Raw genomic sequence first — 27,629 nt, forward strand, 5'->3', positions numbered from 1 at the left:
GGATGAGCTGCACTACCTGAGCCACTTGTGTGGGTTGTAGACTCCGTCTCATGCTACCGCCAGCATTCAAAAGTGACCAAAACGTCAGCCAGAAAGCATCGGAACTTAGAAGTGGTCTGTGGTCACCACCTGCAGAACCACTCCTTTATTGGGTGTGTCGTGCCAAATTGCCTATAATTTCCACCTGTTGTCTATTCCATTTGCACAACAGCATGTGAAAATGATTGTCAATCAGTGTTGCTTCCTAAGTGGACAGTTCGATTTCACAGAAGTGTGGTTGACTTGGAGTTACATTGTGTTGTTTAAGATGAGGAATTGAGGATAACACCCAGACTTTAAACCTGAGGGGAGGGAGAAACTGAGGAGCTGACAATAGTCAGGGAGAAAGTGTCAATTTTGGATAGTGTAGATTTTGTTCCAATGAGAAGAATCTCTGTTTTGTCACTGTGTAGTTTTAGGAGATTTGAGGTGAACCAGGATTTTATTTCAGATAGGCAGCTACTGAGGGAGGAGGGTGGGAGTGTGGAGTTGGGTTTACTGGATAAGTAGAGCTGGGTGTCATCGGTGTAACAATGATAATGAATGTTGTGTTTCTGTAAGATATTGACAAGAGGAAGGAGGTAGATGCTGAAGAGACAGAGCCCCAGGACAGAGCCCTGGGGCACACCTGAAGAGATGTGGGAGGGCTGGGAACCAGAGGACTTAAGCTGGATGAACTGAGTGTGGCTTGAGAGGTATGAATGAAACTGGTGGGTCTGGTGGAGTGGATGGAGAGTTTTGTTGAGGAGTGAAAACAGTGACCTAGTAATACCTTCGTTGGAGCATATGAGGCTGGAATAGTAAACAGATTTGGTTTGAGCAATTGAGTGTCTGTATTGAAATATGCAAGCTTTATGTATTTCTTTGTGGATTGTGACACTGGTTTTTCTATAGAGTCATTCAAGACGACAACATTTGGCTTTCACGGACCAGAGTTCCGGGGTAAACCAGGGACCAGTGTGTGAAGGAAACAGACTGAGTTTTCACTGGAGCGAGAGAGTTCAGAATGTTCTTTAATCTGTTGTTGTATTGGGAAAACAGTTAATCAGGGGTGGAAGAGCAGTCAGGAGTCAGAAAATAGTCCATACAGGAGGGGAAGGGATCCAAATCAATGTCTTTGAGGTTCCTGAATGAAATGAAATGTGTTGGCTTGGTTCTGAAAAGGGAGAGTGTGATGTTCATCAGATGTACAGCTGAAGGGGGCAAGACCAGAGCAGCAGACAAAATCCAGAGTATGTCCTTTTGTGTGGGTGTTAAAATCTATGAAGTGCTGAAATCCAAAACTGTCAAGACATGATGAGAAATCTTTGGTGAGAGGAAGAACACTGTTCTTCAAATGAAATAAAGTCCTCAAGGAGTATTACATTCGGTGAGAGAGTTGATAGATGAGTGAGTAAGGCAGAAAGGTCATTTAAAAAGTCCCTGTGTGGCTCTCGGTGGCAGTAAACTGTAGCTACAACAGTGGGTGTGGGCTGTGCAGGCAGTGCAGCTAGTGGCAGGCAGGGATACTGGCAGGACGTTCCACTTCTCGCGGTGAATTATTGCGAGACCACCTCTGTTACTTGAGTTATGTGTTTGACAGATTAAAACAAAGCCTTGTGGAATGGAGTCATTAAGTTGAGAAAAGTCATTAGAATGTTGCCAAGTTTCAGTTAAACAGAGAAAATCAAACCCAACCCATGGTCAGTGAGGAGTTCCTGGATGAGATGACCTTTGTTGGTGAGAGAGCGGACGTTAAGAAGACCAAAGTTGACAGCGGTGTTGGCGTGTTTGACGTTAGTGTTAGCCGACCTTGCTCGGTGGGCCAGAATGCTACGATCGGCAACCAAGCCGGTGTTTCTGGGAGGAGGACAAGTGGTGGACCAGAAGGCTTGAATATCTTTGGAGTTGTCGAGGTGAAAATTATGGCAAGACCCACGGTGGATGTACCTCCAACGAGGCAGAAGACCAATGTCTGGGTGGAGGTGCAGCGTAGCTGGCGGAGGTTCTGACAGGTGACAGCGGAGCCAGAGGAGCTCAGCTGCCAAGTACTGGAGAAGTCCTGTCACAGGGCAGCGTAAGAGTGACATAAAAATCCAGACGAATGCAGACCAATAGTGGATCTTACTGGCCCACATTGCCAACCCAGACAAACAGGTGGGATCTTGAGGAGCAGGTTAAAATACTTTAAAACACATAAAATCATGGAGAGTAGCAGCAGCAAGCTGTGCCAGTGTCCACTCAAAGCAGATGTTCATCTCTGTGTTTTTCCCATCGGCATTGGGTATGTTCGATAGGTGTACTCAGTGATTTTGAGTATTTGTGTGCTCCTAATATCTATCTATCTATCTAAACATATATATATATATATATATATATAGAGAGAGAGAGAGAGAGAGAGAGAGTGGGTACCGAAAGTATTCAGACCCCTTGAAATTTTTCACTATCTGTGTCATTGCAGCCATGTGCCAAAATCAAAAAAGTTCATTTTATTTCTCATTAATGTACACTCAACACTCCATCTTGACAGAAAAAAACAGAAATGTAGAATTTTTTGCAAATTTATTAAAAAAGAAAAACTGAAATATCACATGGTCATAAGTATTCAGAACCTTTGCTCAGTACTGAGTAGCTGCACCCTTTTCAGCTAGTACAGCCATGAGTCTTCTTGGGAATGATGCAACAAGTTTTTCACACCTGGATTTGGGGATCCTCTGCCATTCTTCCTTGCAGATCCTCTCCAGTTCTGTCAGGTTGGATGGTGAACGTTGGTGGACAGCCATTTTGAGGTCTCTCCAGAGATGCTCAATTGGGTTTAGGTCAGGGCTCTGGCTGGGCCAGTCAAGAACGGTCACAGAGTTGTTCTGAAGCCACTCCTTTGTTATTTTAGCTGTGTGCTTATGGTCATTGTCCTGTTGAAAGGTGAACCTTCGGCCCAGTCTGAAGTCCTGAGCACTCTGGAAGAGGTTTTCCTCCAGGATATCTCTGTACTTGGCCGCATTCATCCTTCCTTCAATTGCAACCAGTCGTCCTGTCCCTGCAGCTGAAAAACACCCCCACAACACGATGCTCCCACCACCATGTTTCACTGTAGAGATTGTATTGGGCAGGTGATGAGCAGTGCCTGGTTTTCTCCACACATACCGCTTAGAATTAACACCAAAAAGTTCAATCTTGGTCTCATCAGACCAGATAATCTTATTTCTCATAGTCTGGGAGTCTGTGTTTTTTGGCAAACTCTATGCAGGCTTTCATGGGCCACTCTGCCATAAAGCCCCGACTGGGGGAGGGGTACAGTGATAGTTGACTTTGTGGAACTTTCTCCTATCTCCCAACTGCATCTCTGGAGCTCAGCCACAGTGATCTTTGGGTTCTTCTTTACCTCTCTCACCAAGGCTCTTCTCCCACCATTGCTCAGTTTGGCTGGACGGCCAGGTCTAGAAAGAGTTGTAGTCATCCCAAACGTCTTCCATTTGAGGATTATGGAGGCCACTGTGCTCTTAGGAACCTTGAGTGCTGCAGAAATTCTTTTGTAACCTTGGCCAGATCTGTGCCTTGCCACAATTCTGTCTCTGAGCTCCTTGGGCAGTTCCTTCGACCTCATGATTCTCATTTGCTCTGACATGCACTGTGAGCTGTAAGGTCTTATATAGACAGGTGTGTGCCTTTCCTAATCAAGTCCAATCAGTTTAATTAAACACAGCTGGACTCCAATAAAGAAGCAGAACCATCTCGAGGAGGATCAGAAGAAATGGACAGCATGTGAGTTAAATATGAATGTCGCTGCAAAGGGTCTGAATACTTATGCCCATGTTTTTCTTTTTTAATAAATTTGCAAAAATTTCTGCATTTCTGTTTTTTTCTGTCAAGATGGGGTGTTGAGTGTACATTAATGAGAAATAAAATGAACTTTTTTGATTTTGGCAAATGGCTGCAATGACACAGAGTGAAAAATTTCAAGGGGTCTGAATACTTTCCGTACTCACTGTATATGTATATATATATATATATATATACATGAGGAGACGCCAAATCAGATAAGGAACATTTTCTTTTGGGATGGGGTTCTAAAACCCAGATCAAACTGTCAACTCGGACACTGGACAGGTCCAGAATTCTTTCCTCTCCCAACAAGCTCCATTAATGCCATCAAGGTGAATTACAGCAGGACAGCTGTGATTCTTGCCTCACAACCCCCAGTTTCTGTCTGAGAACTGGGTTACATGTATTTTGTGACACTAAGACCTCCTGTGGAGAGTTTGGGGTTCTTCCTGCAAAACTTTAACATTTTGGGATAACCATTTGAAACAATAACTCTCACTTCTGCTGTAAATGTTTTCTTTTAATCAACATTTATCCAGTCCTAACCTTCCTTCCCCCAGGAATGCCATGTTTCCTCCCTTTTGCAGGATCTGATAAGGACAGGGTCGTAGAATTTTACGACCCACATGGAGAACTGGTTTGAGATTGTTACAAACTTTCAAATAAAACAGGTTGTACCCAAAATTCATATTTCTCACAAGTATTATTTGCATTCATGTTTACCAAAGTTGCAGTAAGGTGTTCTTCGAAAACATACCCAAAATTGACACATCTGGACCTCACAGAACCGGATTTAATATTTTATTGGTTTGATCCAATTTTTTCCACAGTCCCAAGTGCCTCCTACAGAAATCGGAGGACACAATGATGTCGGAATGAATCTCATTATTAACCTCTGAATTTATTTCCCATTAAGAATGTAAAAGGTGAAACTGTGTTATTCATAACCATACACATGAAGTGTAACACATATCCTTACTATGACATATATTTTTAGTATCTAGAACACATTTCACGTAGAGTTTGAATAAATTAGATAACTCACGTATTTGTTAGCCTTTATAATCATGATTGTGTTCATTTTTGGTTGACGGGATTATATAAACAGATTGCGTTTGCGTGTTTAATACCATGCGTTTTAGTTCGTTTTGATAAACCTCATCTCCCCTTTCTCTTGAAGAGAGATTCGACTCGTTGTCATAGCGACGACATGACGCTCCAGAATCAAAGAAGTCCTGACGTGTTGTGAAGACGTCACTGGCCTGCGACCACGTTCCAGCCTAAAACGGAGACTTTGACAGCACGGCTAAAAAAAGTAAGATCCGCTGAGCTTTCTCTGTTCCTGGTCTGGGTTGATGTCACTAACCACTTGCTTATTTAAATCCAGCCACTTCGTTCCTCTCGATCGTAGTCAAAATTACCGTTTCACTGAGTCAGGTCGTCCGCTATCTGGCTTTCTGTCACCATAATCCTCTTCTTTTAACATGCTGATTTGAATCTGATCCACATACCCCCCCCCCCCCACACACACACACACACACACATACACGCATATACACACACGCGCACACACACACACACACACACACACACACACACACGCATTCACGCACGTATACATACGTCACATTTCTCACTGTATATAACTCACCTGTATTGTTTTGGTAGAATAGTTAATAAATGTTTTCATTTAGACCAATCCATGGTCTTGTGCGTGTTCTGTGTGTGAGAACTGAAGTCAATTTCAACCGAGAACTTTAGACTTTCAGATATCAGACTGATTAACTGTATTTCAACAGGAATCTCCTTGAGATTCTGCCTAAATTAATAATTTCCCCGGATAACCGGGGTGGTGCCCCTTTATTTTACTTAGTGCAATATAATCACTTCAGTGGTTACGCTACATATATACATAAGCAAGAGCAAATGGAAAAACTATTGCTTGCCATACTGAGCACTGTACAACATAAGGTAAGTGAAGGTGGTGGGCCCAGGGAGTCAACTAAACAACAGACTTGTGACAGGTTCATAAACACTCATATCTCCGAATACTAGAATCATAGACATTCACATCACTACCAGTGGAGTTGAGAAATCCCACATTTCTAGCCTAGAAGTAGAACTTTCTGCATTTACAACCCAGTGAGAAAAATTTACATATTTGCTGACACAATTTGTCTTGATTGACATTATTTGGTTTGCATCAGACTTACGGTCAGTTCGCAGGAAATTGTTGAGCAGCTGAAATAGTGGGAAGCTGTTCCAGGAGTCAACTGGCTGGACCTGCAGAGCGTCGTCCATGTCAACTTTATACAGAGACAGAAATGTCTCAGCATGTTCAGCCATCAGCTCCGGCCACCACGAGAAAGCCTGAGAAAGACAGAGAGATGCAGCAAAATTATATCAGAGAAAAGGACAAGAAATTTTTTTCTTGCTTTTGGTACACAGATGTAGATCTATTTATAACTAAACAAAATACTGTTTTCACAAAAAAAAAAAAATTTCTGGTAGCTTGCAAACATGGCTGTAATGTTTAACCCACTAAACCATTGCATCATTAAATGTCCAACATTGGCAACTGTTTAAGTAATTCTGTAGGTTTTGTAGAAGGCAGGGGAATTTAACAGATGAGTAAATCAGATGACGTTATCAGAGTGATGGATGGATGGATGGATGGATGGATGGATGGATGGATGGATGGATGGATGGATGGATGGGACAAAAATAAAGCAGACACTGGAAATCACAATTTGTTTCCTATTTTCTAGTGACAGTTAATGTTGATTTATCTTAACTCTAACAACCATCATTCCATTGTCTTAATCAAGTGTCCATTAGTTGCCACAACGACGACAACCTTAACAGAGTGGCCAGTTTTAACCCAAACCATAATGTTCCCTAAACCGGAGTTGTTTTTCAGCCAAAACAGGACTAAACCAATCCCCCTATAACACCTATGTGAGGATGCTGTTTGTGGATTTCAGCTCCACCTTCAGTGCAGTTCTCCCTCACAAACTGGTTATGAAGTTGAGGAACCTTAGGCTCAGCAGCTCACTGTGCTCCTGGATATTAGACTTCCTCAGCAACAGACCCCAGAAAGTCAGGATCAGAGACCACATCTCCTCCACTCTCATCCTGAACACTGGTACCCCTCATGGGTGTGTCCTCAGCCCCCTATTATACTCTCTAGTCACACACGACTGCTCTCCTGTTCACTCCAGCAACACCATCATCAAGTTTGCTGATGACACCACCATCATAGGACTGATTAGAGACAACGATTAATCAGTCTACAGGGACCAGGTCCAGCATATGCGACGATGATGACCATCACAACAACCTGAACCTCAACACTGAAAAAACCAAGGACATGGTCTTGGACTTTAGGAGATCATGGTGAACAGAGCACTCTGCTCTCTACAACGATGGAGAGGAGGTAGAGAGGGCGGAGCCCTTGAGGTTCCTCGGGGGTCCACATCTCACTTCACATGGTCCATCCACATTACACACCAGGTGGGAAGGGCCCAACAGAGACTGTACTTCCTCAGGAAGCTGTATCAGGCTCTTCTCCCCCAAAAGCTGCTCACAAACTTCTATCGCTCCACCACTGAGAGCCTACTGACCTACTGCTGTACAGTGTGGTTCACCTGCTGCACTGTAGACAACAGGAAGGACCTGCAACAGGTGGTGAGATCAGCAGAGCGGGTTATTGGGACCACACTACCGCTCCTCAGAGACATCTACACCGGCAGACTTCAGAGGAAAGCCAGGGGAATCACCAGAGATCCCTTACACCCAAGACACTCTTTTTTCTCTTTTCTCCCTCCTCCTCTCAGGCAGACGCTACATGACACTTAAAGAAAACCAACAGACTCCAAAACACCTTTTATTCCCAAGCTGTCATATGTCTGCTCTCTCCCCCTTGAATGACAATATCACATATCCACAAGTGCAATATTTATGTGTCTTTGCAATTCATATCATGGCCAATAGTCATGTGCAGAGCAGGTCTCTAACCACAAACTGTTTCTACACTGTATATTTTGCTCTTATTTTGGTGTTTTTAGGGTGTGTTAATGTTGCCTTATATAGTTTATTTTTAATGCTACTGTACGGACAGTGCTAAACTGATTTTCATTGTTTTCTGTAACAGTGACAATAAAGATCTATTCTATTCTCTTCTAACTTTGATACGCAGAGATAAAGTTTTTAGGGCGTCAATTAATGAATTCATAAAAAACTGTCATAGAATTCAAATTCAGATGTCATTTCAGGGAGAGTACAATAATGACTTTCAGAGACGGTGGCTTAGGGGTGATGTGATTGGAACAGCTCATCCCCTTGATACAAATTAGATATTTTATGATCATACTGAATATTCAGGTCAGATGATGACTGGGCGACAGTGAGAGGGCTGACACGTGAGGTCTGGTGCGGAATGTGGAGTCAAGTTGATGTTGGACCCGAGGAAACCTCAGGGTACGAATTGAAAAACGAGCCCAACATGTTTGGAAGGTCTCCGGTAATACCTGACTGGAGGCAGGCTCCCTGGAGTTGCTGAGGGACTTTCTGCGAAGTCTAGTAGGCTACGTCACTAGCTATCTTCCAGAGGCGGATGTTGGTAAACAGTGGCAGCAGTGGGGTCTTGTAATGATTACTTGAGTGGTGGTCAAAAGAGCCTTTGAAGGCCATGCCTCTAGATCCATGCATGCACCTTGATGGCACCGAATGGGCAGGTAAACCCAAAAATGCTCCAGCATGTAACATAACCCTGTGATAGACTGGTGACCTGTCCAGGGTGTCTTCTGCCTTCACCCTAAGTCAGCAGGGATAGGCTCCAACCCTCCATGACCCTAATAAGGATAAAGCAGCAGATAGACAGTGGATGGATATCTGTGTGTTTTTGTTTTCAGAATCTCATTCACAATAGCAGCTTCCTGCAAGAAGATAGTTCCTTGGTTCCTATGGTGAACTAGCTATTTCAATGGCAGCACTTGCCTCCCTGCATCCAGGACTTAGCACACTCAAGACATTTGTGACTGGTTTGAAGAAACTCAATAAGCCAGAGCTGTTACCCTCCCTGTAGTAGAATGACAATGAGTTGCAGCAAGACCCTTCTCCACTGATTCAGCATTGTAGAAATCTAGCCAGGCTATGCAAGGCGATTCATTCATTCATTCATTCATTATGTGTGATAAATTGTTGGGCTTTACATTTTTGTCATTTTTTTTAATGGAGCTTTAACCATTTTTGATGTAGAGAGTTTTGCATTTTTGCCCAGTCACCTGTGTTTATCAGTAAAACAACAACAAATTACACAAATTTCTTGCTTAATTTCTCGTTTTTTTTCACTGTCTGCTGGTAATATAAATACATTTAATAAGATTGTTACTATGCCCAGCAGTATTGTTAGTTAACATCATCACAATATATCATTGCTTTGTGAGTCAGTTATTACTATCAGGATGGTGGACTGGGTATTGCCTCTGCTGACATTTTACACTCAGAAATCCCTTATACTGTAACAGTATAGACCTGGTTAAAAAAAATACAATAAAAAGCTGGGTGATGTAAGGACTGTGCAGCTCACCTTGTTGGTGATGTTGTGAAATGGATTGCTCTTAAATGGCTGTCTGAAATTGTTATGTTTTGTCCATTAATCCATTCTATTCTCCCACCTTTATTTTTATTCCATATTCTTTAAGTTGCCGATTTTTCATCTTGTGCCTTTTTTTCTTACAAGTAGCTGTTACTGAAATGGATGACGGACGGCTGTTATTAGCATAGGTTTAAGAAGCCGAGCTCTTTACAAAAACACAACAAAAAGGCAAGGTAAGTTTTTCAAGGTTTTCTGATCCAACAGCAATATCAGCAGGACAACAGCATTGTAAAAGCAGAGAAGGAAGAAAGAATCAGACTGATAGATCATAATGAAGGGTACAAACACAGGAAAAAAGGGAGTAAAATAAAAGAAAAAACAGAAAATGAAATAAAGGGGTAAGGGACAGAGAGCATAAATGTCTCCTGTTGTAAACCACCTTTTTTGAACAGCCTGTTTTAGATAGATCCTAATCAGTAATTTTACTGGAATTCATTTAAATGAAAAGCTACTTAAGATGATTACTGACTTTCATTTTAGTCTTTTGTTTTCTCTTTTCTTCCTTATTTTTTTCAACCCTCCCTTTTTCGTTAAACAAATCCTGCTTCCTTTCTTAAATGTCGTCCCTCTAAGCCCCAATTTCCCTCTGACCTCTGTTCATGTCTTTCTTTTCTTCAGTCCCATCATTTAACCTCCCTCTCTTTCCTTCTTGTTTTACTGAAACCCCACTTTTCTTTTAGTCCTCCTTTGTTCACTTCCTTTCTCCCACCTTTCTTGCTTGGACTTTAAATTGTATGAAACATTCTTACATATGCTTCTTGTCCCTCCCTTCCTTGAAACACCTTCTGCGTTTGTCTTCCATTTTTGATAGCAACATTTATTTACAACCATTTTATTGAAATAGATTTGTTCAGAAGAAGCAGTTTTAAAGTGTTGAAGAATTGTCAGACTGGTTTAATGCAGCTTGTTGCCCATAAGAAGAAACTGAAAAGATGCATTTGAAATGCCTGATTCGTCCCTCAAGGCCATGAGTACAAGACAATACCATGTCATTTCTCTTTGCCTATCTTACTGTACATCTCTGCCTCTTCTTCCTCCATCAAACTGACCTCAGTGCATCAGCATATGACTCACGGCTGGTAGTACTTTTCTCTCAGAGGTCCTTTAGCCATCAAAAGCAGGGTTATCCAGGCTGACCTCGGCCCACTGGAGAGTCACACAGCCTTGATGCTCTTTAGATAGCTGAAGATATCTGTATTAGTCAATCAGCAGGTACTTCTACAATACCACCTGTGGGCTTTTTTTTTATATAAACCAATCCTTTTCTCTGTTTAAAAGCAGCCAACAGTCAGAGCAAGTGAAGACGTCTCACATCTGCCTCCATTTATTTATCTGCAGCTTTTAACAGGTCATCATTCTTAATTTTTTTTTTTTTTGTCATCAAGAGCTTTATAACACATTGAACATGCAACAAGTTAGGAACACACAGTCGCTAGGCTAAAAGCTTTCGTCTTCTTTCCATTGTGTTAATTTTGGCCATGGAAACTATGAGGGAAACTATTTATTGATGTTGCAGATGCTGCAGTTAGCCACTGTCATGTTCACTGGAAAATGATCCCATTAGTTCTTTGAGAATAAATTCAAGACAGTACTAAATCCATGTGGTAGTATGCCTTGAACTTCCTCTAGACTGCTGTGCAGTGTTCTTTAGTTTGCCAGTTGTTTCGCATGCCATCCATTCTTTCTCTGGTCAAAGCAAGAGGTGCTAAGTTTAAGTGTAAATGACTCTCCAGGCATATCTGGTGAGGATATCCACTTAGTTGTGAGCATTGATACAGATATGGTCCATGGTCAAAAATTTAAAAAAAGACACTCTGTAAGAGTGATTTAAAGGATAATTTCAAAAAATAAGAATAATAATAAAAGAACCGGATGCTGCAGCTAATGTATGAAAATGCTTCAATTGCGTGTGTGTGTGTGTGTGTGTGTGTGTGTGTGTGTGTGTGTGTGTGTGTGTGTATATATATATATATACACACATACAAACACACACTTGAATTTTAATGGTCTTTTATGGTCTGACAACTGCCATTTAGTTTTGGTTAATTTACTTTTTGTTTTAAAAAAAACCTAAATGACATGCAGATCTCATTCCTATTTATTGATACATTTTAATTATTCAGTATTATTTAGGATTATTTCAGTGGGTTTTGGCTTAAACAGTGGAACCTCCTGACTAAAGTGGCCACAGATCCACAGATATTTTAGTATTGGAAAAATGCTTTCTGTGTAACTAATCAATATAATATTTTGTAGCAATTTTAATTGCCACTTTTAAAAGGTGCCTCCCTGTTCGAAAACTCGGGCTTCCTTTTTGGGAAGGTTAACAGCCTCTCCAGTTTTACGATTTTGGTTTCTTCTGTTTTAGTTATTTATGGTTGTTTTAGTTAATTATTTCTGGTCATACGGTATTCTTGGCATTCGTGTTTTATTTAAGCACTATACTTATTCCAATCTTTCTTCTAATCTTCAGTTGTTCATCTGTCTCTCTGTTCCCTTCACTTCCAGTATTTTTGTAATGGATAACAAGTCTCATCAGTTTGGGTTTTCAACATGAGAAGTGGAGTTTAATGTATGGTTTAATAATTTTGTGTTTCATATTTTAACGTCACAAAGATGGTAGTAAGCAATAAACCCAGACTTCTGACTTCAGAGACCAGTTACAGCTTCGACAATTTCGGAAAATCTGTTACAAATCAGAGTTGAAAAAATAAATCAAAGCTGTAGTTAAGGAAGAAAGAAAATAGGAAGGAAGATCCAGAGAGAAGTGGAAGGAAAGTAAAAAGGTACAAGCAAATAAAGCAGGGAAGAAATAAATCAAGTAAAAGACGGAAGAATAAAAGACTCGAAGGTCAGAATGAAGGAAAATCATGGGGAAGATGATCGGAAATATAAAGACTAAAGACAGATAGTGAAAAACTAAGAATTAGGTGTAGGAAGCACAAAAGACACTAAAATAGCAACAAAAAAAAAACTGGAAAAGGAGAAAAAGTAAAGGATGGACAAGTGTAATTTAAATATAAAAAGTAAATAGAAGACAAAAGAAAAATGGGCGGAAGAAGGGAGGAAAAAACATTACGCAAAAAACATGAAGAATTGATTTACTTAAAAAGTGCTACAGCCTACTACCAAGTAAAACGTTCCTCTATTTTAAGAAGGGCCAATGTACTTATTGTAGCACCAAGGCCACCCATTGCTCTATATCCTTCATTCAATAAATGGTTTGTCATAAATGGGAGAATGCCTAATTACTGAATATTTCCCATATTTCTGAAAGAGCATCTTGAAGGTGAAGAGGATTGTTGGAGCACAGAGAACAATAGAGGCTTTTCAAAGCCAAAAACCTGAATGCAGGTGAACTCTGCAAATGAATGTGACCAGATAGATAATGAGGAGTTATTTCAGCCACAAGAGAATAAGTTAGTTGATGAGGCCCAACTTTCAGGCTCTGTTGCAATTCATCTCAAAGGTTTTAGAATAGGGTCTAGGTCATGGCTTAGCACAGATCAGTCAAGTCCTCCCACACAAAACTAGGAAAATCATTTTTTTATGTAAGTAGCTTTGTGCACATTGGCATTGTGATGTAGGAAACATAAGAGAATCGATTTGGTGCCATTTTCCTAAGAACTTGTCTGAGAAATTTACACTACCATTCAAAAGTTTGGGGTCACTTAGAAATATCTCTATTTTTGAAACAAAAGCATTTTTTCAACAGAGATGACATGAAATGAATCAGAAATACAGTCTAGACATTGTTAATGTGGTAAATGACTATTCTAGCTAGAAACGGCTGATTTTTAATGGAATATCCACATTGGAGTACAGATGCCCATTTCCAGCAACCATCATTCCTGTGTTCTAATGGTACATTGTGTTAGCTAATTATGTTGAAAGGCTAAATGATGATTAGAAAACCCTTTTCATGGAAAACACGAAATTGTGTGGATGACCCCAAACTTTTGAATGGTAGTGTAAGTGTACTGTGGAGCATTAACACTTCGCTTCAGCGGAACTAAAGGAGCTATGACAGCATACTTGTGGCTCTATTGTGAATCTGTACAACACGTCAGTCAAATGTACAAAATTTAAATGCAATTCTAGGACAATAATGTCTTTTGAAGTAATGCTGGTGATTCTAGTTATAGCAATGTTAGTTGGTCCATCACTTTGGTCCTGATCGAAAAAGAGCAACAATTAATGGATGAAAAATCTCACACAGCCATACCTATCTCCACAGCCCCATGTCAGCAGTGGAGAGTGGTCTGACTGCAATCGATTGGTGAAACACTTGCAGGCAGGAAGGCGAGCACTGTCATTAAAATGTCTAATTCACAAATAGAACAAAGAAGGCCTGCTCTATCTACAAATAAGTCTTTGGCAAAACTTCCCATTTTCAGTACGTGTAGATTGTTGTTTGGAGGTTGCTGTTGTTGTTGTTTTGAAAATGGTAATGCTCAAAAAGTGGAGGGGAAGGAGACTTATTCCCAAAGTCCATATCCTGAGTCAGAATACTGAATGAATAGCCATGAACAGACATTCATGGTCGCCAGAGGATGATCCACTGCAGTATCCTCGAACACTAATGACTGGTCTAAGTTATCACATCTGCTGTGAACTGTCTCAAATAAACTTGATAAACTGGCACTAAACATTGCACAGCCATTCATTGTTTTCCTTGAAGGTGTTAATAATTTTGGCAGGCTGCACAGGGGCTTGGTGGTTAGCACTTTCGCCTTGCAGCTAGAAGATCCCCAGTTGGCATGCAAACCGAGATGCAAACCGAGATGCGTGGGTTTTCTCTGGATATGCTTCTATGCTTCTATGCTATGCTTCTATGTCCCAAAAGGTAACTTGAGGTAAGTATAAGGTCAGACAAGGAAGTCAGAAAAACAGGAAATCCTGTTAACAGGAAAAATCCCATCCTATGACTAAATATGCAAGTGTGAAGGTATGTGTCCACTAGATTCATTTTTTTCTCGCATGTAAATGCACCGCATCTGAAAATTGTCCGCATTGTGGACAGTGATTAGTGGCCACAACATTGTCACCACAGCTCTTTCAGCTTGACAGTCTGGCAGATGTGTCGGACCAACATGGCGGCTCAGCCACAAACTTCATCTTTTATTTCCAAAACACTTCAGTGAAAAGCATTTCTGAAAGCCAGATCGCCACACGCAAATTTGCATAAAGTAGAAGTCCAGTCTAATTTATGCAAATAAGCTGTGACTCGCTCCAGGGGAACGCACCAGATCGCAGCTAGAAATGCATGGCTTGCTGGTCCATGTGTTTTGATGCATCTGCCAGACAGTCAAGCTGAAAGCTATCATGTAACCACTTAGTGGCCCACTAGTTACCGCCCACCATGCCCGTGATTTTCAAATGCTGTGCATTTACATGCGAGAAAAATGCATCTAGTACTTTAACGGTTTCAAATTGACCGTCAGTAAGGGTAAACATCAAAGGGTAAACTTCTCTAACACTACCCCTCTCCAAATAAAATACAAAAGACTGCTTCATCTGATCAGCACAAATTAAGTATACTGGCTCTTGTAGCATCAACAAATCAACATCATACTTGCCTGTAGAGAGGAGTTTATTACAGCCTCGTATAAAATCCACAATAATGATAATAATAATATTAACACAAACAGAGCTGAGGTATTGGAATAGTATCGATATCGGCAGATATCCAAATTCAGTTATCGGGACCGGATCGGAAGTGAAAAAATGTGGATCAGCGCATCCCTCGATGTAAGTGTGAAAACCATCAACTTCACTGAAAACAATGCTGTGAACTCCAGATGTTTTGCTAAGCTTTGTGAGGGAATGGAAGCAGATCATGTCCAGCTACTCTATCACACTGAGGTGAGGACTCGTCCTCAAGCATTTCTTTGAGCTGAGGAATGAGGTTCTTTTCTTTTCTCACTGAGAACAAATCTCCTGTTGCTCATTACTAAACACTAAACCAACACCAAGTTCACAGCTGAAGTTGCCTACCTCTGTGACATTTTTTCACTGCTGAACATCTCACTTCAAGGGAGAAATAGCAACATATATTTTTGTTGCAGACAAAGTTCAAGCTTTAAGGAGGAAACTTGCTTTATGGACTACAAGGGCCGAGGATGAGAGAATGGACATGTTCCCAATTTTGTCTGACATTTTGGAAAACTCACCCTCAGATGAAGATCAGTCATTCAGTCTCTCAGCACCTCTCATGACTGGCTGAGAGATTTGCTAGATATTTTCCTAAGGATCCCAGAGAAGGACACATGTGGGTTGGGGACCCATTTTCAGTGGATCTCACTGAAAATGATGTTGATTTGCCCTCACATCTGGAATCACAGCTTCCGGAAGTTTCCGCTGACAGCACTTTACAGTTTTTCTCAATTGCAAAAACACTAAACTCTATTGTCTGAACCAAATTCTCAGTTGCCTGAACCCACTTATTGAATCAGTCACTCTTTTGGCAAAACCATACAGTAAGCACTTTTCACCTGTTTAGACACATCTTGTCAACACATTGTCATTGTGATGCACCTGTGTTGCATAATGGTGAGCACAGGTGGCAAAAGTCAAACACAGTTAAAGCTCAGGCGTCACCAGTTGAAGACAACAACTCAACATTGATCACACTTGTGACTAATGATGTGAGGGTACATACACACGTGGACAAAATTGTTGGTACCCCTCAGTTAAAGAAGGAAAAACCCACAATTCTCACTGAAATCACTTGAAACTCACAAAAGTAACAATAAATAAAAATTTATTGAAAATTAAATAATCAAAATCAGCCATCACTTTTGAATTGTTGATTAACATAATTATTTAAAAAAACAAACTAATGAAATAGGGCTGGACAAAAATGATGGTACCCATAACTTAATATTTTGTTGCACAACCTTTTGAGGCAATCACTGCAATTAAACGATTTCTGTATTTGTCAATGAGCGTTCTGTAGCTGTCAACAGGTATTTTGGCCCACTCCTCATGAGCAAACAGCTCCAGTTGTCTCAGGTTTGATGGGTGTCTTCTCCAAATGGCATGTTTCAGCTCCTTCCACATATGTTCAATGGGATTCAGATCTGGGCTCATAGAAGGCCACTTTAGAATAGTCCAACGCTTTTCTCTCAGCCATTCTTGGGTGTTTTTGGCGGTGTGTTTTGGATCGTTGTCCCGTTGGAAGACCCATGACCTGCGACTGAGACCAAGCTTTCTGACACTAGGCAGCACATTTCTCTCCAGAATGCCTTGATAGTCTTCAGATTTCATCGTACCTTGCACACTTTCAAGACACCCTGTGCCAGATGCAGCAAAGCAGCCCCAAAACATTACTGAGCCTCCTCCATGTTTCACCGTAGGGACAGTGTTCTTTTCTTCGTATGCTTGGTTTTTGAGTCTATGAACATAGAGTTGATGTGCCTTACCAAAAAGCTCCAGTTTGGTCTCATCTGTCCAAAGGACATTCTCCCAGAAGCTTTGTGGCTTGTCAACATGCATTTTTGCAAATTCCAGTCTCGCTTTTTTATGAGTTTTTTTCAGCAGTGGTGTCCTCCTTGGTCGTCTCCCATGAAGTCCACTTTGGCTCAAACAACGACGAATGGTGCGATCTGACACTGATGTACCTTGGCCTTGGAGTTCACCTTTAATTTCTTTGGAGGTTGCTCTGGGCTCTTTGGATACAATTCCAACGATCCATCTCTTCAATTTGTCATCAATTTTCCTCTTGCGGCCACGTCCAGGGAGGTTGGCTACTGTCCCGTGGGTCTTGAACTTCTGAATAATATGAGCCACTGTTGTCACAGGAACTTCAAGCTGTTTAGAGATGGTCTTATAGCCTTTACCTTTAAGATGTTTGTCTATAATTTTTTTTCGGATGTCCTGGGACAATTCTCTCCTTCGCTTTCTGTTGTCCATGTTCAGTGTGGTACACACCTTTTCACCAAACAGCAGGGTGACTACTTGTCTCCCTTTAAATAGGCAGACTGACTGATTATGAGTTTGGAAACACCTGTGATGTCAATTAAATGACACACCTGAGTTAATCATGTCACTCTGGTCAAATAGTTTTCAATCTTTTATAGAGGTACCATCATTTTTGTCCAGGCCTGTTTCATTAGTTTGTTTTTTTAAATAATTATGTTAATCAACAATTCAAAAGTAATGGCTGTTTTTGATTATTTAATTTTCAATAAATTTTTATTTATTGTTACTTTTGTGAGTTTCAAGTGATTTCAGTGAGAATTGTGGGTTTTTCCTTCTTTAACTGAGGGGTACCAACAATTTTGTCCACGTGTGTATAAGCTAAAGCACAGGTTTGTGAGGCACGACAATGGATAGAAATCTAAGAAGAGGAGCATGGATACGGCATGCCAGGGTTTTTTTCCCTGTTGCCTGGCCAGAGAAAATGTGGCCTGTGATGTAGATGAAGTCCTGTGGCCTGACCCAGTACGGAGAAATGATGCTGTGGCAGAGCAATGCACTTCTTTTCTTTGTATTTCATTTGTATATTTTTGTGCTTTAATTTTTCGTACAAGTGCTACATGTAAATGCACAGGATTTCTGTTTTTTTGCAAATTCTTTTTTCTATGTACAAGTGTTACAAATGCCCAGGTATTTTGTTTTGCAACATGCATTTAGCCTAAATAAACATTTATTTCTACTGCTTCATGTCCTGAGCATTGTGTTTTCCTTTTTTCTATGTAGTGTTGAGTGACTACTCAGTAGAGTATTTAATTTCGATTAACTTGAGGCATGATTTGACAGCATAGATCAGTTTTGAGCACAGATTGAACTGTTTTGGGGTGAAAGTTTGGTTTTGCAAGAAGAGTCAGAGGTTTTGTGAATGTAACTTGAAAATTGGGTTTTGTGTTCACAGTTTAGGGAAAAGGAGAGCAGCTTTCCAGGAATGTGTCTTAGCAATCGAGAAAAACTGTAAAGGGGCAGTGGGGCAAACCGAACCTAGGCTCCATTTGGATTGTTATGTCAAAGGAGTAGCCCTCATCCCTTTCTGAATCCTATAAAAGAATTCTTCTCTACATGATGGAGGTGGAAGGTATGAGTGGCATCCATACTTTGGGAAAATCTCTCGCCATCAGAGGTCTTTGCATGCAGTGTTGTTTCTGTTGAAGCATGTCAGGGCTTGATCAGAAGCACTAGGTCTTTATTTCCACATTGCCTGGCCAAAGAAAACATAGCTTGTGATGTTAATGTGGTCCTGTGGCCTGACCAGGCTGAAAGAATTGATGCAGACGTGGTGTAAATATTTGCATACTGTACTGTGTACAATACAGTGCTGTATTTTTTGTCTAGCATTGTTTTTATTTTGAAATGTACAGTCAGGCACTGCAATGGCCCCTCTCTGATTCATTTATAGGATGCTTTTGTGTTTAAGTTGTCATTTTTGAGGAGTCTATCATTTTTTTGCACTTCTTGTGAAAACACAGTGAGAGCAGAATGTGGTGTATTTAGCAGTGCAGTGTCCTACTGTTGCTTTGTGTATCTTAATTTTAAAAACAAAGTTCAAATTTTAACAATAAAGTGTTCTTTTGACACAAGTGTGCAGTGCTTTGTGATTGTGTTCAAATCAAGAAAATAGTGTGCAGCGTGTTGGGAAATGTGTACTGTTTTCAGGAACAGTGTCTTATCAGTTGAGAAAAACTGTAAGAGGTCAACATAAAATGGGAGTTGTAGCATGTTTAAAAATGGACTGCTGTTAATGTTCATTTGTCACATATTTGTAGAGTTTATCAGTCCCTCCAGGATTTTGCGGGTGTTTTTCGAGATTGTTGCGGCCAAAAATGCCTGAATGCATGGCAGCTTTTCTAAAAAATTGCAATAAAAGTTGCAATGTTTTAAACTTATTTGTTGTGATGAAACTTCAGGAGACAGTGGCAATATTTAGTCCAAAATTAATTATTTAGCGTTCCAACCCATTTACACAAAAGCTGGTACACCATGGTGGGAAATTAGCAGCAGCCAGATACTGGTTTAACATGAAATGGTTGGTAGATTTGTGGCACAAAATGACAATTTCCTATTGAATGAATCATATTTGGACACATCTGTCAGTGGCTTAAAAAGTTAATTTCACTTCCTGGCACACACGTGTTCACACACACGCTTGCGGCTTGTCACGTCCATTAACAAGAACAGCACTGAGAGAGCGCAGTCCTCCACCAAGACTGTTCATTACCTGACCTTGCTCTGAACACAGGTGTGTGTTATGCATGTGTACATATGAATCGTGTGACGTAAATATGTAGCGGGCATAGACAGGAAGTGATAGGACTCAGAAACACCCCCACAATTTAATCAGTTGTTCCTTGTATCATTTCCGATATGTCCACAGAGGTGGATTTGTAGTAGGATCGCAATGATGTGATCGTCAGCAGGCCGCTGAGATAGCGTTCACTTGTTGCCATGATTACTGTGCCGCAATCAGATGCAGTGCCGCTATCTCAATGGGAAATCCTTAACAAATGCATGGATCCAAACTTTAAGCTGCATCACTGCCGAAGTCTAATCATTTGGTCCTTGTGTCATTTCTGACCGACCCTGAAAATTTCATTCAAATCCTTTAGTCTGTTTTACAGTAATGTTGCTAACAGAGCAATGATTCTCTCACCCTGATCATCACATAACTACGCCGTGTTCCTTGCTAGAATAAATAATCGAATTTACCTTCATTCTTTCAGTGCTCTAACGGATCTGGATGCAAAAGTTTCCATCATAGTGATTTGTCTGGTCCGTTGTCCACTCATTTCAGCCGTTCTAATATGTTTCATGGTAAAAAAAAAAAAAAAAGTGATTGTCAATGAATCACTTTTTTCTTTTTTTGTATTCCACCACAACATTGCACAGGTGTAAAACAGTTTAGCTCCACTTTGGTGAAGAACATTAGGGAGTTAATTGTTTTTTATGGTCTTCAGCAGTAATTTTTGTTGGAAAATGAGAGACATTAGTATCGCACATGTTTGCATCTTCAAATCATAAACAAGGAAGTGACGTACGTGTATTACGTTTGTGCTGGGAACTGCAATGATTAGTGGAACTCTCGGGAGATGGGCCAAAATTGCGTGAAAGTAGCGGTGATTGGACAAAATTGCAAGATTGGTTGATTTCGCGTGAATTCGCATGATGGCAACATTGCGAATTCTTGGAGGGACTGGTTTATAGAGAATGTCTGTAGCGTTCAGAGATCAAAAATGAAGATGGTTAAATTGTCATATTTATCAACTGCAGTTTGTTTCATTTTTTTTACAGTTTATTTTATTTGAAACTTTTATTATTTGGAATGCATTTAGTTTATTACCAAAGAATTTTATTCAGAAAAGTTTATCTTCAGTTTTTTGAGGATCTAAATCAAAATACTTTTTGATTTCTGCTTGTTTTTTTGTTTTGTTTTTTTTTGGGGGGGGGTAATAAGTTTGACTTGAACCTATATATTTGTTCTTGTAGCAACTTGATAATTGCTCGCCTGTTCAGTGTTGTTATATGTGCAGGTGTACATATACGAAAAGTCTTTGAGATGGTCACAGTGTATCATATCATTTACTTTACAAAGTTTTAGCTTGCTAAACTTAAGTAGACTTGATTTAGTTATTGAATGCAAATCAAACCAAGACTTGGATCAACTGAAGTTAAAGTGTAAATATTTAAAGGGCCCTGGGCCACTTTGTACTGGGAAAATTGAGCCCAGAGGTGAAAAAGGTTAAGAACCCCTGCTCTAAATTGTCAAATGAGAGTGGTTGTTTGTCTGTATATGTTGCTCTGTGATAGACAGGTGACCTGTCCAGGGTGTTCTTGTCTTCACCCTAAGTCAGCTAGGATAGACTCCAGCACTCCCATGACCCTAATGAGGATTAAGCAGAGTATAGAAAATGGATGGATGGATCCTTGAGGCAAATTTTGTAATTTATGAAATACTTGGGTCATGGCCTGATAGTTAAATGTAGTGTTGTTTGTACTTACTGTTTAGAGCCTGTTTGCAAATGTTTGCATGGTAACATACCCTGCTGCAGATTATTGTCTTAGTATTACTTAAATGTCAGTTTAAATTGCACTTTTTTTCATTTCTTCTGCGTCATCATTTCTAAAGCCTTTCCATGAAGGCCGACATTTGTCACTACACAGAGAAATTCCTTTAAGCTGGCAGCTTGACAGTGTCAGTAAGCCACTTCCCTGTCGGTCACAGGTTTATGAAAAGATCAGAACACTTATTTTCATGGCCTTTCTTTCACGTTTACTTGATTTCTTTTATATTTGCCTTATCCTGTCTCTTGTCATTGTTTTGTTTGTTATTTACTACTGGAATAACCTTCTGCTTACACAGTGAGCACTAAAAGGAAATTTTTATATATCAAAGAGCACTTTGTGAGAGCAGAGGGGTTATTTACCTTCAAACTCAGTGATCTTAGTGTTTTCAATAATCATGGATGAACATGAACAAGACACCACTTCGTACAAGTTACCTCTTTTATATTTTAGTTTTCTTATAAAGATACTCTCTCCAATCTCGTTAAACACTGTATAATGACAATAAAGCACTTTATATACTATTCTATAACAAAATTTCCCTGATGTGGTGGAAGACTGCAATATAATGTCAAATACACCCAGATTTTGGTATTAAGCTGTGGTTCTGTAGTTAGGCAGCAGTTAGAGCAAGATACACAGTCACTGTGGCTCATTAAATGAAGCTGAAGCATACAGTAAATGCGCAGGGAGAAAACATAAGCCATCACGCTGCCTGTGTCAACAGTTGACCTGATGAAGACAGAAGCTTGTCACCTTCATCAGATGTGTATGAGACAGACAGCAATGTAGACATGCTAAATAAATAAACAGTACCTTTGTTGTACAACTACATTCAGTTAAAATAACCTTAACCCCTCACAATGTTTATATGAAGCTTTTAGTACTTATTATCTTCATCATCCAATTGACAACTAGCTCTGTACAAGGCAACAAACTGAACTAACTTGTTCAACTAGTTTTTCTTTGTCAAGAAATAACTTTTACACTCAGAATTGTCCTTGATTTACATTTGTGCACTTTAGGACAATGCTTAAATCGAGGGAAAGGGCAATTTTTAATTTATTCGTTTGCTTTTGGTAAAATCTCAAGCTTTGTAGGAAAAATGCCCACAGGAATTGTACAATGTACAATGGTGAAAAAAAGGTTTCGGAAACCCCATGCATTTGTGAAATATTGCATAAAGAAACACTCTTAGGTCTTCAAGTGCAATTTCTTTTAGTACAGTCACAGCCAAAATACTAAACAAATCCTAAAAAAGCCATTAAAAACTTAAAGTTGATTGACTCCATAAAAATACATAAAAATACAGCCAGGAAGGGTACAGCTGCTGCCAGACAGTGGCGGTTCTAGACCAATTTTACCGAGGGGGCCTGGCTGGGGCCAGGGTTTTTGTCAGAGGGGCACATTCAACCCAGGGCAAAAAAGACAAAGATTCAAAATCTTATTTGATGTATTTTCATTTCATAAAAATAGTGTTTAACCATTGTAACCAAAGTGAATGGTTCAAAATATCACATTTCAGAAGAATATAAAAGATAACATTTCACAGAAATATAACAACACTATATAAAAATATTGGCTGCCCTATTACAGCAACTGTATTCTGCGGTTTTGATGATTTCTGGCAAACCGATTAACAAATGAGTCAAGATTCAATGCCTTTGCCCCCCTAGACTCGATGCTCAGTACACCCAGATTGCTTAATCTCGCATCATTCATGGTGGATCTGAGGTATGTTTTCACAAGCTTTAACGTAGAAAAACTCCACTCACAAGAAGCAGTACTCACTGGGATCGCAACTGCTATTTTACACAGTCTGTAGAGCTCAAAAAACACTTCTTTATATGGCTCAATGAACTGTACTAGCTCTACTGTACTGGAGGGTCTCTGCATCCCAGTCTGTATTTTCCTTTCTAAGATCCTTTTGAACTGATGTAGTTCATGCCCCAGGTCATCAATATTTGAATCATACATTCGAGCAAATGAGAACAGAGCTGTCTCTTTCAGGAATGCATCTTTCTGGGGATTTAGAGCCTGGATGCTATTCATTATGTCACAGTTTCTCTGAGAAAATCATCTTTCAAGCTCACTGAGCATTAGATCAATGACAGGGTAGAAAAAGTTTGTACGAAACCCGTCTTTATCTCTTTCTAACTCTCTCTGCCCAACAGTGGTCAGTACACAGTGCTCCCTGAGTTTAGAGCTTAGAGTTTTTTGTCGTTTTGCAGCTGGTGGTGTTAGATCACACTGCCCAAAACATTCAACACTTCATCCCACACATCATCAAAAAAAGACTCCAGCCTGAAATCATTCAATGTCTGAACTAAAGCTTCAACTAGATCTACAGCCTTTGAAATGTCAAGTGTTGGAGACTGTAGCATATCAGACAGGAGTTTTGTTTCTCCAAACACTTTACGGAGTGAAACAAGATGCACTGTGAATTCAAAATCGATCAGTGCCAGCAGACCTCGAGCCTCAACAGATCTTTCACCACATTCTTGGGCTACCTCTTGCAGCAGTCACTTTAGGGCAGGCAGTCTATCCATGATGTTACGTAGAGCTATAAAGCGACATGCCCAACGAGTGCCACTTAAACGCTGGAGCTCTCTTGGTGCACCTTTGTACATCTCTCTTTGTATAGCCAGCCATTTAGGATGGACAGCAGATCCAGATGTGAACACACATAGTTTTTCTAGTAAGTAGAAGAAGTCCTCTACCTCCGGGACAGCTTTGACTGTATCTACTAAAGCTAGATTTAGACAGTGAGCGGTGCAATGGATGTAAAAGGCATATTTTGCTTCCTCTTTGATTCTCGCCTGTACCCCGGAATGCTTACCACTCATGACAGAAGCCTCATCATAAGCTTGGCCTACAAGGTTATTTTTGTACTCTAGACCATGATTTTCCAGTATGTGGATTCAAAATGGATAAAACATTCCTGGATAGCTCCATTGCAATCGTACCTTAGTACGAGAGAGATCTGTTCCTTTTTCTTTACATCTTTTGTTTTGTCTGCTATGATGCTGAAGACTTCACTGTTTTTCACTTCTTCTGTAATTTCAGTTCGAACCATATCTGCTAAACAATCCAGAACCTCATTCTGAATGATTTTGCTTGTGTACTTTGCATTATGAATGGAAGTCAACCTTTTTTAACAGCTTTGTCATGGTTAGCAATTGTGTCGAGAATTGCCTTGAAGTTCCCTTTATTATCTGAGTCTGCAGACTCATCGTGACCTCTTTGGGCCATGTTTTGAGTGGCAGTAAATAACAGCACTTCCCCTATTGTTTTTATGTATTCCCGATTTTCTTTGATCTGTCTGTTGTGCTCCTTGTTTAAGACATTTACCAGTGTTGCATTAGCTGCTGCAGCTCTCTGATAGTCCCGCCATGTAACCATGGCTTGTTTGTGTCGCTCAGACCTTGCATGCAGTGCAAACCCCCCCGCTTTGTAAGATGCTTTCTTCCAGTTTTTGAAACCAACTGGTGAGTCAAAGACTGTGTCTGGGCTGTTGGAAGGACTAAAGTGTCTGCAAGCGTAACAATACGCAGAGTCCAGCTGTTTGGAATATTCAAGCCAGGGGTGGATGTGGTACCAGGCTGCCTTGAAGCTCCTCCTCCTGTCCCCCATCAGGGTCCTTGGAAATGACTTTAGGTCCGGCTGCATCGGTGGGTATTCTTTACATTTGCTGATGTCTGTGGAGAAAGACAAACATAAACATAAATTATGCATGGACACAGCATATAACATTTAGCACTCACACACTGCTTCACTGTGTATATTTATTAATTGTATTTTTATTGTATTCAGTACGTTCTTTCATTGTATTCTAAAGCCTGACCAGGGACTAAGATTGCAAATATGGTGAAGCTAGATGTATCACATTTTCCCATTTTTAAAGGTAACGTTGTATGTATCGTACCTGTTAAATAAACATTAAAATAAAAAGTCACACACACACACACACACACACACACACACACACACACACACACACACACACACACACACACACACACACACACACACACAAAGCAGGCAAATGTTCTTTTCACATCAAACCTGATGGTCCAGTGCTTGTAGATGCACATATATTCTCTGTGTCTCACACTCCGCTTGTATCTCAGTCTCAGCTTCTTCACTCTCAGGATCTTCATCTGCTTCTCTTTCCTGCTCTGTTCCCTCTCTCTGAAAATCAGTGTCTCTCAAGTCCTCTGGCTCTGTCCCTGTGGCGCTCTCAACGCCATCATTTGGCTCTCTCTCAGTGTCTGCTGATGCCTTTGTCTTTTTGGTGCTGAAATAGGACGAAATGTCCTTTTTTTCTCTTAATTTTGAACTATAGACACAAAGCAATGGAAAGGAATACACAACACTTAAGCAACCCAGTGTATAAATGACATTATAATAGGCTACTGTTGTGGGCTTGCTTGGTTTTGTGTTGTGTTATGTTCAACCGACGTTAGCTCGAACCATGCAATCAACTCAAGCTGACATTAACGCCTGGTATGGCGGGCTGCTATTATAATTTATAGTTAGTCAACAACATTTCTTTACCTGAAGTCTTACCTTGTAACAATACCATACTGTTCGTCGTGGTTCTGGCTGCCTCTCGTCGGGTTGCTTTCATAAAGTTTGCTTCGCGCTCGTCTTTGGTCAGTGGTGCAACGCACTAAAGTATCCGACGAGAATGTTAAGCCGCGCGCAATAGTTCCATCTTCTGCGTCGGTGCGGGGAGGGGGGGCCACAGGGGGGTCCAGACTCACTGCTGCAGTGGCACTGGCCCCTGTTGGCCCCTCCCCAGAACCGCCAGAGCTGCCAGATAGCCAGGAAGTGCAGAGGCAGTCCTTCAGCAATTGGATACACTGTGCAGAAATACAGACAAACCAAGAGCTTGGAAGACAAACCAAGATTTGGGCGTTTAAGGGTTTCTTCAGCAAGAAATGACCGCATATGCAAGGAAATCACAGAAGCTTCAGCAGCAGTGGTCAAACCAAAGGGGTGTCCAGTGTTCCACTCCCCCTGCACGTGGCTGACTTTTAGATCATGGTTTAAAGTCCTACAAAGCTGTCAAGAAGTCACTGATCAATGAGAGACAGAGGTTAGGCCAGCATTGTTGGGCCCAAGCACAGAAGAACTGGACAGCCAGGAATTGGAAGAAGATTCTGTGGTCACATGTTCCATTTACATTTTATTTATTTTGGTATTATTGGTTCAGTTTTGAACACATTCTCTGTTATTTGTTGACTTTGATTATGACAATGTTGAGAACTGACATACTGAAACTGTCAAGAATTTAGTTTTTCTTGTGAACAAACAACAGCAAAAAAAGCATTTGTTTGTGTCTATCTATTGCAGCCACACCTTTTGAAACACCAACAACATTTTTTCACAAATATTTTATGATAATATTTGAGACTCTGTAAAGTTTTAACGGTGTCCATAAACTTTTTTCCACCACTGTGTATCATCAATTGAATACTTGTAGGCTCACAAAGAAACACGATACACACAGTGCAGTGTGCGATACTGTAACTAAACAACTTTGTTCAGTAGGATTATTAACATAAAGCTTAACAGATTTGTAGATAAGAGTCAGAGATCAAAGTGCGATCAGCAAAAGAATGAGTGAAAGAGGGATTTAAGACCATAAACTCTGAACAGAACCTCCTCCACAGCAAGTCAGCTGTGCAGCATCAGTTACAATGGTGATTCAGCAGGACGCAAGAGAGCCATTAAAATTCCCTACTTATTTGAGCAGCGGAGGGGAAAATCTTTAAATTAAAATGCTGGTAAATTTTATACTTAGGTTAATCAACAAGCATCTTCCCAGCCATCCATATATAACAACAACAGTCCAAATCACCAAACAACACATTCTAAAGTTTCCTGAAGCTGAACAGGAATAAACTGAGGTTGTTGCCATATAATTACTCAAAAGAAATGAAAACTGGAGCAGACATTGTGAAAACTACAAGACAAAACATTTAGATGATTGTGCTTTTTTGTTATGCACAGTAATTGAACCTTTTTTGATTATCTGCAAACTTCATTCTCGGTGAAAACTGCAGTTTAAGCAGAGGAAATGATTTACAAC

The 27,629-nt window shown here is 40.3% G+C and overlaps 1 protein-coding gene across 7 annotated transcripts in view; it reads right to left on the reverse strand.

The window, feature by feature from the left end:
• cadps2 (Ca++-dependent secretion activator 2) overlaps positions 1-27,629 on the reverse strand; it is a 561,419-nt gene that overhangs the window by 109,458 nt on the left and 424,332 nt on the right. For all 7 annotated transcript variants that reach the window (XM_051951549.1, XM_051951548.1, XM_051951546.1 and 4 more), the window contains exon 18: positions 6,054-6,210. In XM_051951549.1, coding sequence (XP_051807509.1) covers positions 6,054-6,210 — 157 coding nt within the window. The remainder of the gene's footprint in view (positions 1-6,053; positions 6,211-27,629) is intronic.

The sequence above is a fragment of the Acanthochromis polyacanthus genome, chromosome 8 (genome assembly GCF_021347895.1).
Source record: "Acanthochromis polyacanthus isolate Apoly-LR-REF ecotype Palm Island chromosome 8, KAUST_Apoly_ChrSc, whole genome shotgun sequence".
Lineage (NCBI taxonomy): Eukaryota > Metazoa > Chordata > Actinopteri > Pomacentridae > Acanthochromis > Acanthochromis polyacanthus.